General features: G+C 37.0%; 1 protein-coding gene across 3 annotated transcripts; it reads left to right on the plus strand.

Annotated features, from left to right (window-relative positions):
- Positions 1-1,465: 1,465 nt before the first annotated feature.
- Positions 1,466-9,558, plus strand: LSMEM1 (leucine rich single-pass membrane protein 1). Of its 3 annotated transcripts, none has more exons than XM_088055469.1 (5): positions 1,466-1,713; positions 2,290-2,471; positions 3,722-3,970; positions 7,048-7,185; positions 8,916-9,558. In XM_088055469.1, the coding sequence occupies exons 3-5, from the start codon at positions 3,844-3,846 to the stop codon at positions 9,101-9,103; spliced, it is 453 nt and encodes a 150-aa protein (XP_087911595.1). In that variant the 5' UTR covers positions 1,466-1,713; positions 2,290-2,471; positions 3,722-3,843; the 3' UTR covers positions 9,104-9,558. The 3 variants fall into 3 exon arrangements, with proteins under 3 accessions (XP_087911595.1, XP_087911596.1, XP_087911597.1); XM_088055470.1 differs by having other exon boundaries at positions 3,725-3,970; XM_088055471.1 differs by lacking the exon at positions 2,290-2,471.
- Positions 9,559-14,607: the final 5,049 nt, after the last annotated feature.

Here is a 14,607-nt window from a genome sequence, read left to right on the forward strand (position 1 = left end):
AAACAGCACTGCCCCCTGGAAACTGTTGCCTGCTTTGATAAGGGAGGGTTGGCTTTGGGGTGGAGTGGTTGGTTGTTTTTTGTTTTTTTTTTCCCCTCCCAGTTTCTGATTACAGCTGAACCTATTCCAGAAAGTCAATGCATACTAATGAGTTGTACTTTCTACTTTACCCTCTTTTTTTCACCCTTCAAATACTCCTCTATGTAAGAACTTGTTTGGCTTGCAAAACTGATCACTTGGACTACACAAAACTGATGATGAACTCATGTCAGTGTCATACAAGCAGAGAAAAACCTGATCCCTGAACGAGGTGAAGCTGTGTGCCTGTACTTGCCCAGCCCAAGACCATTCCCTTTAAGCTACACTGTTCCCTGGAGCCAGCTGTTGTTTCCTGTGGCTTCTGCATAGTCACCTTTGGTGTCCTTTGCCAGGCACTTCTGATAGCTTCCTGCCCAGAGTTTCTGCAGCACCTCCTGGCAGGGGGCCAAGCAGGTGCTTGCTCTTTTCCCACTTACAGTGTAGCTGCCACCCACGGTGACCCGCGTGGCTTCCAGGGCTGTTGCAGAGGTGGCTCTTCCACAGTCCTGCAGCCATCCTTTGGGTTTGCAGATCTTCTGAAGCTTAGAACTGGAGAGGCCTGGGTCCTTCTCTTACATTTATGTTGGTGTCAGGAGTTTTTAGGGTATGGAAATCACACTTGGTTTTTTGGGGTTTTTTGTTGTTTTTTTTTTTTTTTTTTTTTTTTTTAGTTCTGGCTTACACATCCTTATTTGCAGGGAGGACGTCCAGGAGTCTTCTACAGAAAGGGAGCAATTCTGAGCAGCAGAACATGGCATCTTAGGGTGGGAAATATGAGTCAGGCTCATTATTCTGTTGTTTTCTGAGAGATAAATGTGTTTGTGGGCAGTTTAAAGGGATTCAGAATTTTAGACATGGGAGGGCTTCAGAAAGGATTTGTTGTTTTGAGCTGCAGTCCTGTCTGTCAGCTGCCTCTTGATACCGTGTGCAGTAACACTGCCTTCTGCAGTGTCAGCAAGGGAAAAGGTGATCAAAAGAACTGTCAGGAAAGGATCAATTGCACTACTCACCACCAGTTCATCAGAATTTAATCTTTGAACAACTAAGTATGGCAGACAAATTAGTCCACCGTATAATACTTTTGAATTTGAATACATTTGAATTCATAAAGTATATGGGAGTATATGGGAGAAGGGGGGAAAGACCCTGGTTTTTCTGATCTGTGACTTTAAAGTACTTATGACTGCAATACTGTAGATAGGACTCTGCTGCATAGCAAACTGGTTACTCATAGGTACAGTGTTGCAGATATGACTTCATCATGGCAAATGCGTTTTAGACAAGCACTAAACCTGAGAGGTTTAGCACTAACCAAAAGGTTAGCGAAATACTGATCATCAGTAACAACCCTCATTCTCCATGATGGGATATTATCATGACTCCAATATAATAAAAAACTGTGTATGTGCCGATTTCAGTTTTAGCAGATCGGTTTTGTGAAGTGAGTATACTTAGCCATGTTGAACTCTAAAAATAGACTGAGGGGCAGTCTGTTTCATAGCTATCTTTATGGGTACTGCAGGACTCCACAGCTTCCTATGGGACTAAAAGTAGAGAAAGGAACTTCAGAACAAGTTTTCTTCACATGATTTTCACTGTCTGATTTCTTCCATACTGGCACATTATCTGAATGTTGTAAGTAATGTTTTATTCTCCTGTTTCTTTTTAGATTTTATTTTCTTTCTTTTCTGTAAAGAACTTTCAGTGTGTTCTCATTCTAATTCTCATTCTTTTTACCGCAACAACTTAAGAAGAAATTTAAAAGTTGCATGGGGGAAAAAATTCTTTAGGCAAGGTGAAAGTACAAGATAAAGTGAATCCAAAGGTCCCAATGTTTAGATTGGTTTGTTGGGAAAATAATCAAAACTTTTGTCCAGTGACACTGATGTTTTATCCTTTTTCCTTTGGCATGTCAATGCAATCAAACAAATGTAATACAAACTTTTTTGAATTAATAATGGTAATCTTCACTGTGTTTACATGTGCGAATACTTAAATAATTAGTAGCAAGTGCAGAAACATATAATTCATAATACTAATGAATCAAAGGTACTTGCATTTATTACAGCTCAAGTTGTTAAGAAGAGTCTTCCCTGAAGCTGCAGGGAGGCATTAATCAAAATAGAGAAACAACTGCTCTTCGCAATCCCAAAAATAACCATTAGCCTTTGTGCCCAAAGTGGTAACTTTTAGCACACTGTTCAAACACAGGGCTCCATAGTGATTGCGTTGGCTGAGGATGTGCATGTGGGGAGACAGCAGAACAGAGCCAGCTCTGGTGGGACGTGGCTCACAGACTGCTGCCTGGTACCATGTCATGTTCTAGAGGAAGGAGAGCAGGCACAGCCCTCTGTCCGGAAGCTACTGCTGCACACCTAAAAATCATATACTAGGTAAGGTTAACCCCTATTATGCCAGTTTTTCTGCATTTTCTTTGTGCTTTGAAGCAACACTTCTGAACAGAGAGAAAAAAAAAATAGTTGTACTCTTTTCTTATGGGGTGTTAAAAAGAAATGAAAGTATCCATATAGTCCTGTCAGTCTCCACTAGCAGGAGAACAAGCCCCGTTGTCCCGTTGTCAGGATTGGTTTCAGTGCTTGGTCTTCAGTTACTGAGGCTCATTGTCTACTTTGTGCTTAGATTTGGGGGAATTACAACAATCTTCTGCATTTGGTTTGATGAGGGAAGGAGTGAGTATTGTCTGCAAACCATCAGGGCTAAAATTTTAGGTTTTTAATTTAAGTGTTATATAAAGAAGCTGGACACACTGTGTTCTGTATTCCTCGGAGAGGAAGAGAAGGTTCAGAAGAATGTCAGGAGGACAGTTCAACCCATCTAGGATTCAGAAATCACCCTTGGGTGCTTAACACATGTCATCAAGGGAGGTTTGCATCCCATGAAGTGCTGATTTATGTTGGCAGATAAAACTGAACTTGGGAGCTTTATAAAATACTAAATGGATAAGATGCATTCTACTCCCAATTTAAACTAATCTGTGGGGGCTCCCTCCGTACATTCACTAGCAAGAAAAATGTACATTTAAGTTGTCGTTCTAAGGTGAGAAAGATATCTTAGAATAAGAGGGATATTATCTGGACGAATGTGTTTTTCTTCAATAATTACAGAGGGAGTTTTCAGTGACAATTGTAGACAAACATGCCTACTTAGGGTGTCTGCATCTCCTTATAGCTAGAAGTTTCTAGATTGTTTCAAAAGACATTTTTGCTATCAGAGTAGTGTAAAGAAAAGCAAAATACTGATAAGGAATAATGTGCAATACATAGAAGCCACTTCCCTAAAATTGCTTATTTTCTATATATAATCTTCTTTCAAAACTATATTAAGGATCATTCACTGAGTTCATGCACCTGGACTCTACAGTGAAACTGTTTTTACTAACTGAACCTCCTGCAGTGCCTTTTTTAAAGCAAGGGGTATTAGTCTGAAGAAAAACTTTTTAAATTTGTCCAAAACTCTGTGAAGTAGAACTGTATTACAAGACTACTATTTTTTTGTTCCATTTTCACAAATAATAACTTCAGTGATATTCTAAGGTGTATAAACAGACACATACTCTTGTTGCTTATTTCTGCATTCATACCTGCTTTCCCTGTCTTATCTCTCAATTACTTGATGCTGAAAGAAGAGGACCTGAATGACATCTTTTCTGGAAGTGTTAGTGAAGGTCTGGCTTTCACTGTGGTCAGGATCTCACACCACATCTTACCAAGTACTCACCGTATCAAAGGATAATATACTAAGACAATGGAGAAGCCTCCCTTGGAATTTAACCTGCCTGATACTCATGAAGAAGGAAAACTTTATGTAGTTGATTCCCTAAACAACCTAAACAAGCTAAATGTTTGCCCAGCTGAATCCCAGCATTCACTAGGTATGTATGACAGGTGATCTGTGGATTTCTATATATACAATCCATACTGTGCGTCACTGAGGTAACAGCCTAAGAGGCCAATAAGTATGCCAAGCTCTGTATTGAAAAATGTATGAAAAAGATTGAAAATGGCATAATTTAAATCAGACAATGATTTAGCTGTCTCTGCTCAGTATTTCTGCTTTAGGTTCCTGAAAATCCTTCCATTTAGTTAGGGATTTACTGTCCAACATGAACTTATCTTCCATTTCAGTTGGGATTTATGAGGTGATCACTTGCAGGATAATGTCTCTATAGTAATGTCCAATATACACCTACTAAGTAAATAGCATCATAGCTCTTCCCAAGCACTAAAATTCATATCTGGCAATAGAATCACCTGAGAATTTCTGTTCATTCCTTTAAGACACATTTCCTAAGAACTCAAACCAGTTACCTGAAATATCCTGTGAAACGTTTAAGCATTTTACTCTCTGGACTTTCTTTACTTACAGTTTCAGTTATGGCTCCCACATTTCTACTGATTTGATAAGGCTTTTGCCTTTGATTTCTCACAGCAACAAGAATATTTTCACCTGGTGATAGCTACAGTTTGAGTTCTTTGTGACATGAAAATATCTTAAAACCTGGAGGTCTTCAGCAGCATTCCACATAACAATATTTGAGTCTGCTTTTACTTCCCTTATTGTAATGGCAAATTTAAGTGAAGAAATTTATAGATCAACAGCTATGTTGGAATGTGTTTTGAGGGGCCATAACCTAATCATGCTTCTAGTTATGGGTCTTAAGTGTTTTCTAATTACTTCTGTTTCCAAGTCCCCTAACTTTTCCTAATCCAGTTAGCTTGAGTGGTACTGGTTTCTACATTTAACGCAAACATTTTAGACATAGAGTACTAAATTCTCATATTCAGATTATCTTGATATTGTCTCTTCTACACATAGAAAATAAGACAATGATGTACATAGATTTTAATTTTAAAGAAACTCAGTGTAACTGTTTTGCTTTCTTTTGCAATTTTACTGGACAGTATTATTGACTTTTTGGGTAAATATACAAGGTTCTATGGAAACATATGTGATTCTCTGGAATAATCATATTCATGCCCTTCCCTACATTTCAACATTAAAAAATAGTAGTTTAGTAAGTATTTTATTCATAAATTTATAAAACCCTTATGCTCCTTCTAGGATTATTCTTTTAATGTAGCTTTTAAGCTTGGAGAGTCTGTAGATATCTCTTCCTGTCAGCTACCTTACTCAGCAGCATAAACTCTAGTTCTCTTGCCAGAAAATCACAGATATGTCAAAAGCTGTTTAAAATGTATATACTGTTTAGTTGTTTTAGTAGAAGCCATGCAGTAATTTAATGTTTTAGATGATATAAAAAGTTCCCACTGCTTGCAGTTTGACAGGAATGTGTGCTCACCAATCCTCACAACACTACAGCCTGGCATGCTCAGCCTGATTAAACAGTAAGAAGCATTCATTAGGCAGAGTGAGCTCAGAGCACTTTTGAGACCACTATTGATAACTTTGGATGCCTGGCAGGCAGCAGTAGCAGGCCCTGCCCATCCCTATTATTCTGATTACAAAGCAATATTGGTGCAGACACTTAGTGTGTGGCACATTTGTTATGAATGCTAAGGGAATAACAAGAGAACCTCAAAGGACAAATAGGAAAATATTTCAGCTTACTCATGGACAGGAGTGGGTTAAACACAAAATAAAGAAAACCAGAGATATTCCCTGAGATCTACCAGCTCAGTGAATTGCTCAGCCCTAGGTAGGGTCATTATTAAAGTGCTATAATGACATATAAAGCCTTTCCTCAGCTTTATCATTACAGGCTCAGTTGCAAAGATCTCAGAGATTTCCACCAGCTAAAACAAGAACGTGGTCTAGAAATACATTTTTCACAGATGCACGTGCTACTTTCCCTTTCAGAGTGGCAAGACACCAATTACAGAAGGATAGATTACAGTAATTTGCATGTAATTTTAGTATGTATGAGACTGACACCAAAGTGAAATTACATTAGCTTCCTCCTCCCTTCAAGACAGAAAATAAACCCAAATCTTTGTGAATTATTGCAGTAGTACACAAATTTAAGATTAAACAAATCTGGCTCAAGTGTAAATTTTTTACATTCACAAGAATTTCCTCATGGTGTTAACTTGACTTGATATCTTTGGGGCTTACTGCCACCTCACATTGATTGCAACTGGTTCTATGAGACAAACTACTGACTTTCCCTATATATGCGACACATTCTTTAAAAAGCAATGAACTGGCTTGTTAAGCTGATTCAAGGTCAGCATTGCAAGTGCCTTTCCTTTTCCCCCTCATTCTTCCTGTGCTTAAAGGACAACATATGTAGTCCATACGATAGTCTGTTCCACTCTTGACAATTGCGAGCATAGGTACCTCATTTTTTACTGGAATGAAACCAACAAATCCTAAAGATGAAGAATATTGAAAACATTTGTTTTAAGCTAAAACAGTCAAGACGTACATTCATTCTATACAACATTAGGAGCTTAACTGAGATGTTTACTTTGGGAAATTAATCATCCCTGGGATACTTCTCATTAAACAGAAAAAGAAGCATATCTAGAGGATGAATGGTTTTCAATATGAATTTCTCTTTCATCCCTTTTGAAAAGGTTAAATGCAATCAAGCCCTTACAAAGCTGCCTGATGAAAACTTCATTGCAACAAAACAAAACAAACAAAAAATTTGCATTGCATACAAAGGTATGTGTAAAATGGCTGTAAAACTCTAAATGGTAAAACAGGTCAACTTCAACAAAACACTGTACTTCAACAACAGAAACATTTTTGTTGAGTGTGTTCTAACAACTACAACAGATGCATAATTTTTTATATTTCCAAATTCAAGCTGACTTCATAAAGTTGATTTCTTCCCTTTTCATAAAATATCACAGGAAATAAAATCTGTTGACTAAATATACGATGTATCCTGCATCATTCCATGAAGCCAGAAGCATTTTTTTATGCTTATCCTAACCAACCTTGAAAAACTGTATCACCAAATGATTTGTCATCTCTTAACAGATCAGGAAGAGAACACTGGTGGTACTGGAGAAAGCATGGGAGGGAGCAACACAAGAAACCAGTGTTTGTTCTTCGGCATCTTTATTCTTATTTTGGTCATCAGTTTGGTACTTGTTTCATTTGTAATATTCTTAATATGTAAGTAAACCAAAGAGTAGTTCTTAAAAATATAGGGTCGATTGCAAAAAAGAATTTTGCTGAAATGTGTCATGCTACCTTATAACATTCTACTCCTGTATTTGCATGGTCAAAGGCTTTGGCTGGGCACTGGATCGTGTTCCTAGGGGCAGAAGCACAGGCAAACAACACTCTCTCAGGGCTAAAAGGCACAATTTTATTCTTAGTGCTAAGGATTTGTGAGCTTCAACATCTGTGAAGAATTTACCTCAGCAGCATTGTACTGTGTTGCTAAAAATGCTGACTGGAAATGAAATTAAAATTTAAGGGTAATTGTATGGCAGTGGATACTTTGGCAATGTGCCTTCCATTCCTTTCCAGATAAAACTCAGTATTGGGGTCATTCCACTGAAACTGGAATTCCACCCAGGCTAACATTTAAATCAGGCTACCTGAAGCAAGACCTGACCCTTTGTCATCAAAGTACTGACTGGAAATTGATTTGGAACTAAGAAGGTCTTAAGCATAAGAAAAAGAACTACACATTTATCAAGATTTGCATGTAGCATTGAATCTGTAGACACAATTACTGTTCCAACTTTTAGGACTGATCAGGCAGGTTTAGCTAAAGACATGGCTGATTAATGGAACTGTTGTCATCTTGGGGTTTTCTGAGCTAATAATATTGAACAGAATCTGAGGTGCATGATTTCAATTTATAAGTCTATTTTGAAATAATTGGAACCCATATGAAGTCAAGATTTCTTATATCCTGTAGTAGGGAATTTGCTGAAACATAAAGAAAATCCTGCTTATTCTTCTAGGCCAGGAAATTCTAGCCTTGGCTAAATTTTTTTACAGGCACTCAAAGAAATATCAGACAAGTAAAGAACATAACGTAGATTTTAAGTAACATGATTGCAAAATCCTAGTTGAAATATCTCATACTTGAGTTTCAGGTTTATTTAACATGGAGCTGCTAAAAGAAGAGACTTGATATAGAAAAAATAGGATTGGGTCACTCTTGTGGGAAAAAAAATATAAACTAAAGTGAAAAACTTTGTTACAAGAATTAAAGCAGTTTGATTTGGCTCAGGTTGGTGGAGGCCTGCAGCTTTTGAAACTGATTTCCAGTGGTGTTTCAGTTTATGTTACAATGTTTTATTAGATACGTATAGATATAGTGTGTTATATAATCTGGCATGTTTGTAAACCACATGCATAGATTTACTTAGCATTGCCACTATGAAACAAATTTCAAAACCCATGGGTAAATTTTTTTAACTTCAGAAGGTCAAAATAAAAATAGCTCCAAAAGTGCATATTGGTGTGCCAGAGAAGGCTGGCCTTGAAATGCCAGTATTTGCAATAATTTTTCTTTAATTTAAAATAAAAATATATGCACATACTTAACCACAAATTGGATTTTGGAGCCCCTAAATAAGACATTTACCTGTGGACACTGATGGATATGCTCCTGAAAACTGCAAAAATTATCTGAGCCATATATGATTTTATTAGTCTGCACTAAACTAAAAAAAGAATCCAGCAAACAAGCAAAAAATAATGTAGTGAGCAGGTAAACCCACCAGATGTATAACTAACTTATTATTAAGTTCCGCAGTTGTGTTCTTTTTAAATATTTTTAGTCATCATAATTCCTTACAAAGTCTCACGGAAATACAAGTGAAGGTAGTGATGCTCTTGACTTAAGTGTTGCCAATTTAATATGGTACATTTTCCTTTTCAAGTTCAAACTAGAAATGAGGTGGACCAAATATCAAGCAGACTACTATCTGAAAAGAAGAACATAGAGGAGCTGAAGAAACTTAACAATATTATATTAAAGCATCTGAATCAATCCAGAATTAAGGAAAAGCCTTCTGATCTTCATGCTTACCACTTTACCCATGCTGAGCTCAAAGTCGCTGGAGAATAAATCTTCTTTGGAAAGGAATTCAGCAAATTCATAACTCAGATATTTTCACATATGGCACACAGGTTGCTGAAGCATGGTTGCTGAAACATTTCTGGAAAAGATAGCTGAATGAAAAATATTAGAAAATAGTATTTTATCCTGTTTTACGTGGACATAGATTTGTAATACTAAGCCCATATGATTCTCAATAAACAATGGATTGTCAGTTTGGGGCAAGATTTCCAGATTCCCCCTACATTGTAAACCACAGAGGTCAGGACCTAGTTTCATTTTAAATGTAAGTGAATGATCACAGAAAATCACGAGTTCTGTTCACATGATTCCAGCATGACCTTGTTCACTTAAGCATTCTTCTGTTACCTTTGTACAAGCTTTCTGTTTGTTTCTATTACTATTTGTATTTAAGGATAACTTCATATTTCATAACTTATAAATAAATCCATTTCTGGTCTAGAGTTTTGTAGCTTTCCCTTCTGTGCATCTAAATATACTGATATACTATTATTTTTGTGAAAAAAAAAAAAAAATCAAAACCAACCCAAATCTGAATAACAACAATCCCTTTCATAAAATGCCATAATCATCCCAAATTTGTATTGACAGAGTGAGTGTCCTATTGCCTTACATGGAAAATGTTTTTAGAGGACTCAGTCTGGTAATGCCACAGCATCATTACAGCCACTCTATCTATTTGGTGAAGCCCAAATGTTTTTATGAAGAAATGTGGGGACAATACTTCAGGTTCTTGTATTCTGCCCAATAGTTGCTGCTACTCACTATCAGAGAAGGGCCAGATGAAATATGGTTGGAACCTTCAGGATTTTAATGTTGAGTGATAGCTCAGAGGCTAAAAGGAGCCACCCTCTCTGAATTTACACAATTGTTCAGACAGACACCTGAAAGTGCGATCACATAAGAGACTGCTGGCTAGCTTTGTCATTTTTAGTATTCAGAACCTTCTACTGAAATATACATTAAGAAGGCACCTCCATAATCATGCAATAAATCGGTTACTCCCACCATGACAGTGGAATGGCAGCTGACACTATGGAATAGGTCCAGCAACTTCTTTTTTACTTAAAGTTCTCATTCTCATCCAATTCTTTTTTATGTCTTCCTGACAGTTTTACAAAAACATTAACCAAAGTCAACAGCTTGCATTGTAGTCTTCTTTTCCATTTTCATGATAGTTCTTTCTGTGATGACTACTTTGTTGTCTGCAACAAAGTGAAGAACTAAGTCCAGGAGAATTTCTTGGTATCACTCTACCTAGATTTGCCCACAAATTCTATTCCTGCTATTATGAGTGCATTGCTTTACACCTATGTTTTACATCACTATGTTTCTATTTCCTGATTTTTATTTTCCTGATGCATTACTGTCAAGTTATTCACATGAAAACAGTGAAGATTGGTTTAAAGAGTTTATTATTCCTGACGTTACTTCCCAGCTGCAATTTTAGTTATCTTCTCTGGACATCACAAGTAGTTTTTACAAAGGTTACTAATACAGCTATCAGAGAATATCAGAGAATGATAAAAATAAGTGTAGAAAACTTGTAAGGAAAGGAACCCGGAAAGTCTAAACCAAACATCTTTCTGTAGATGCTGTTAAATTATAAAAGGTATCTTAAGACTAAAATCATGACACTGGCAATGTTGCTTCTCTGTTCTTCTCTGAGCTATCACCTGCTTTTTAGTGACAGTATTAATTTCTCATCTCTCCCACTCCCATTGTAGCTACTGTTACTGCTCTCAAGCTCCTGCCTTGCGTTGACACACATCCATACTTGTGACCCAGGGAGAAACACTAGTATTTGGCACTCAGCATACCTCAAATGTGGATTTGTCACATTCCTCATTGCAATTGCAGTTATCAGAGCAGTCTGTGGTCCACTAGAAACTGACACCAAGAGCCAAGAGCCTTTTTTTTCTGTCAGGAAACTGTAAATAAAATGTGTGCTAGAGCAACAAAGAAATTAAAGTTTCCTCATCTCTCTGATATTATCCTCAAATATTCTTAATTTGGTCATTCAATCAATACACATAATAAGTCCACTATTTCTGTCTTTGCTGTTGATTAGAAGTGACATTTCATTCCATGGTTTCATCCTGCAAGATGGTGAGTGACCTCAACTGCCCCAGATTTATGACCAGCTGAGTCATAACAATGTACAGTTATATACAAATACAGGCATGCTCAGTATCATACAGAACTGAGGCCTCAAATCACACTTCATATTTAATTGCTTCTTCACTTGCAGTGATCAGCAATTAAAATCAGTGACTGAAAAAGTGCAAAGGACAAATGCTGGTTCTGCTAGTGCTGCTGAAATACACCCATTGTTGGGAGATACTTGCAGACACAGAGGATGTGAGGTAGCATTGCTTTTGGCTGCCTTTGGCTTCTCAGCTCAACTTAACAATAATTAACAATATCCATTTACTGTCAGAACTGTTTCTATATGTCATCAGAGCAAGGGTTGAGAGCCGAGTGCCACAATCCCTCCATCAACACTTTCTGGAGGATCCCCTACAATCTCCTTTAGAGGAACTTTTCTGTCTAATCTACTGACAGTGAAGTAGTCTCAAACAAACCAATAACTGACTCTTAAAACCTCCTGCAAACCTGACCCTGAAGTGAATTTCAGTTCAGTTCGTAGGCCCATAATCCTTACCTCAAATAAACAGCTAAGTAAACACCAAGCTCCAACTGCATGTGACATAACCACTGTGCTGTATGCAGATGTTTCAATGTCTCCTGCAGATGTGAACAGATCTCTGTTCCTGTATAGTTGCACATCTCAAGAGCCTTTGCAATGTCTGGTATTACAACCGGAGGAAGATGATCTGATAGCTTCATCTTACAGTAGTCACAGCTGTTCTTGGTAGAACTGCTTCTTCCCTTTTTCTCTTAGTTGCAGGCTGTAGAGGAATCTACCCAAAGTAATTCATTCACCTTTCAGTAATTCCAGTGTAAATGAAAAGAGTGCACAGAGGGTTCAGACAGATTTCACAACATGCCAATGACACTCATCATTCAGCACTATCATTGGTGAAATGACAACATTGTGTCAGAAAATTTTCTGCTGAATAAACCTGGACAATGTTAGAAAAGTGCTGGTAAGCAGCAAGGAAAACTTGGAATACTTAACTAATAATATACCTCCACCTTCCATCAGAGGCATCATCATGTCAGTCTCTGAAGGGCTGGCTGAATCTTTAGATTGTTAGGTAATATCAGTAGACAAAATACTTTCTTGCCTTGGTTAGCTTGCTGAGAAATTCACCCCTTTGTTCCAGATATCCACATCAGCTCTTTTTCTCGTTAACCTCAAACCATCTGACAGTATGTGTGGGGAGATAATACATTACTAAATAGTTGAGGGCCAGCTGGGGCAGGCATTTGCTTGCCTTGCTTAGGGTCATGTTACCTTGAGAATATCACCTTGTACTTGGCCTTGTGCTGCTCTAGAATGAAACAGCTCAAGCTCAATATCTGCAAAGATCATGTAACAGCTGAGGGCAAAACATCTTTCATAGACACCTGTCCATGTCAAAGGTTACATAAATCTGAAAAGTGGGCACCTTCAACTGAAAATGAGGCACATACAATAAAGACGGATTTGAAGGGGCAATAAAATCCATCCCTTTGCCTGACAGTAGCCTTCAATTAACTAAAACAATTCCTGACAGAGGCTTGTCTATTCACATTGTAAAATATTCAAATAACAGACTGTCCTTCTAATGTTCAACTAAATGAACATGGTTAAATCTATTTTTCCTGAAGTCTAACTAAAATTTTCCCTGACGAAATTTAAGCCTGTTATCAACCGACCAATTCCTTGTGAACATGAAAAATACTTTGTACCTTACATTTTTTCTTTTTTTTTAATATTATACTAACTGCAAAGCAATTTTAACCTTGAGAAGGTTTTTTGCCCTCTGAGATACTTGGAATTTTAATCTAACATTTATTCTTAAAGTCTAGTATGAGTTCGGTTCATGTGCTTTGTTCACTGGTAATAATACAATGCTGAACACAGGTTATAAAAAGAAATAATGATGAGGTGTGAACTCTGAATGTGGAAAAAGAGAAGAGAAAATACCAGAAGTGGCAACAGGATTGTCACAAGTTTGTTAGATCACACTCTCTCAAAGGTGATGTGTTGTGTGGGGTACACAATCCAAATTGTTCAGGAAACCTAAATATGGTCAAAGTATTTGAAAAATGAGCAGAATGGAATAATGTTGAACAAAGACAAGAGCTATTGTCAGAACACAAAGTATACAAAGAGCAAAATCCCGCTTTGTGGGGTTTTGAAGTCTTTGAAGATCAAATACTTGCTTTTGTTTTATCAAAGCATAGTCTTGTAAAATTACACAAGACTGCCTGAAAATATGAATTTTCAAGTTCAAAAGTCTAGGTTTTCTTATTAGTTTTATCCTGTCTGATTGGAGTTTCTGTTCTTGAGATACAGAACCTACCCCATTGGAAATGGTAGCAAAGCAATGTGCTCTGTGAAACCTTTACTCTTTTAAAAATATTTAATTTGACAGTCAAAATTGCAACTAATTCTAATTAGAACTCTGATTAAGCAAAACCTAGATAAAACAAATGCCAAGTAGCAACTAAAAAATAGATTTACTTTTTGACTAGTATCTGAAAATCATTTGTCCAAGAAGATGCTTAACTTGATCCTCTTATAGCTGATAGTATAATTATCTTGCAGATGTTGGCAAATAATGAAAGTTGGATCAAAACATTAGATCTCAGCCCAGTGCTACTGGGATTAAGGGGATTGTTCTTTTCAATTAAAAAAAAAAGCACATTCAGTCCATTACATGTTGCTGTTCTTATTTTCCTGACAGATAAACAAGAATACTAAGATTTAAAGAGAGGGATGGAGGGGGTGAGTGTACTGTCACTTCCTCTGGGATACATAAGAAATAATAACACTGAAGCCAAAGAACTTAGTCCTATTCAAGAACCCAATCAATCTTAGAATTTAAGAAAAGCCTTTTATAGACTCTATTTCCGATCCTTTCTCTGGTTTCTGGGCCACACTTCAGTGATTGAAATGCTGTCCACGATTCACTGATGAGCCAGCAAAACCCCTGAATGGTAATGAGAACCTTCCAGTAGAAACAGTCACAGCACAGTGCTGCTGCTAATTTGTCACTGTGAGGCAAGCCGCATTACACACAAGGGTGAAAGGACAATTTAAAAATCAATTGCCTGCCAATTTAAATATCTATTAATAATTATGGGTTTGCTTTTGAGTTCTGCACTGCTCATTTAATCTTAATATCTTCTTCATCACATAACTGACTTTGGAAAACAGTGTCTGTCTACAAGGTGACACAAAATGTTGAAACTCCCAGACACCCTTTACTCCTCAGCAAAAGCTCATGGATAATTCATTAACTTCCCATTTTTAGGATTTTTTTTTTAAGTTTTAGTTTTTTCTTAAGGCAACACAAACCTTTTCTTCAGACAGAGTC

This window comes from Pseudopodoces humilis, chromosome 5 (assembly GCF_049639895.1).
Source record: "Pseudopodoces humilis isolate 2021_Gansu_Grassland_sample_001 chromosome 5, ASM4963989v1, whole genome shotgun sequence".
In the NCBI taxonomy this organism is placed as follows: domain Eukaryota; kingdom Metazoa; phylum Chordata; class Aves; order Passeriformes; family Paridae; genus Pseudopodoces; species Pseudopodoces humilis.

Bases quoted from the DNA above. Each gene is read 5' to 3' on its own strand.
- LSMEM1 (XM_088055469.1), top strand. From the start codon at position 3,844: ATGGAGAAGCCTCCCTTGGAATTTAACCTGCCTGATACTCATGAAGAA. The intron at 3,971-7,047 runs GTATGTATGACA...ATCTCTTAACAG, and splicing joins TGAATCCCAGCATTCACTAG to ATCAGGAAGAGAACACTGGT. The intron at 7,186-8,915 runs GTAAGTAAACCA...TTCCTTTTCAAG, and splicing joins ATTTGTAATATTCTTAATAT to TTCAAACTAGAAATGAGGTG.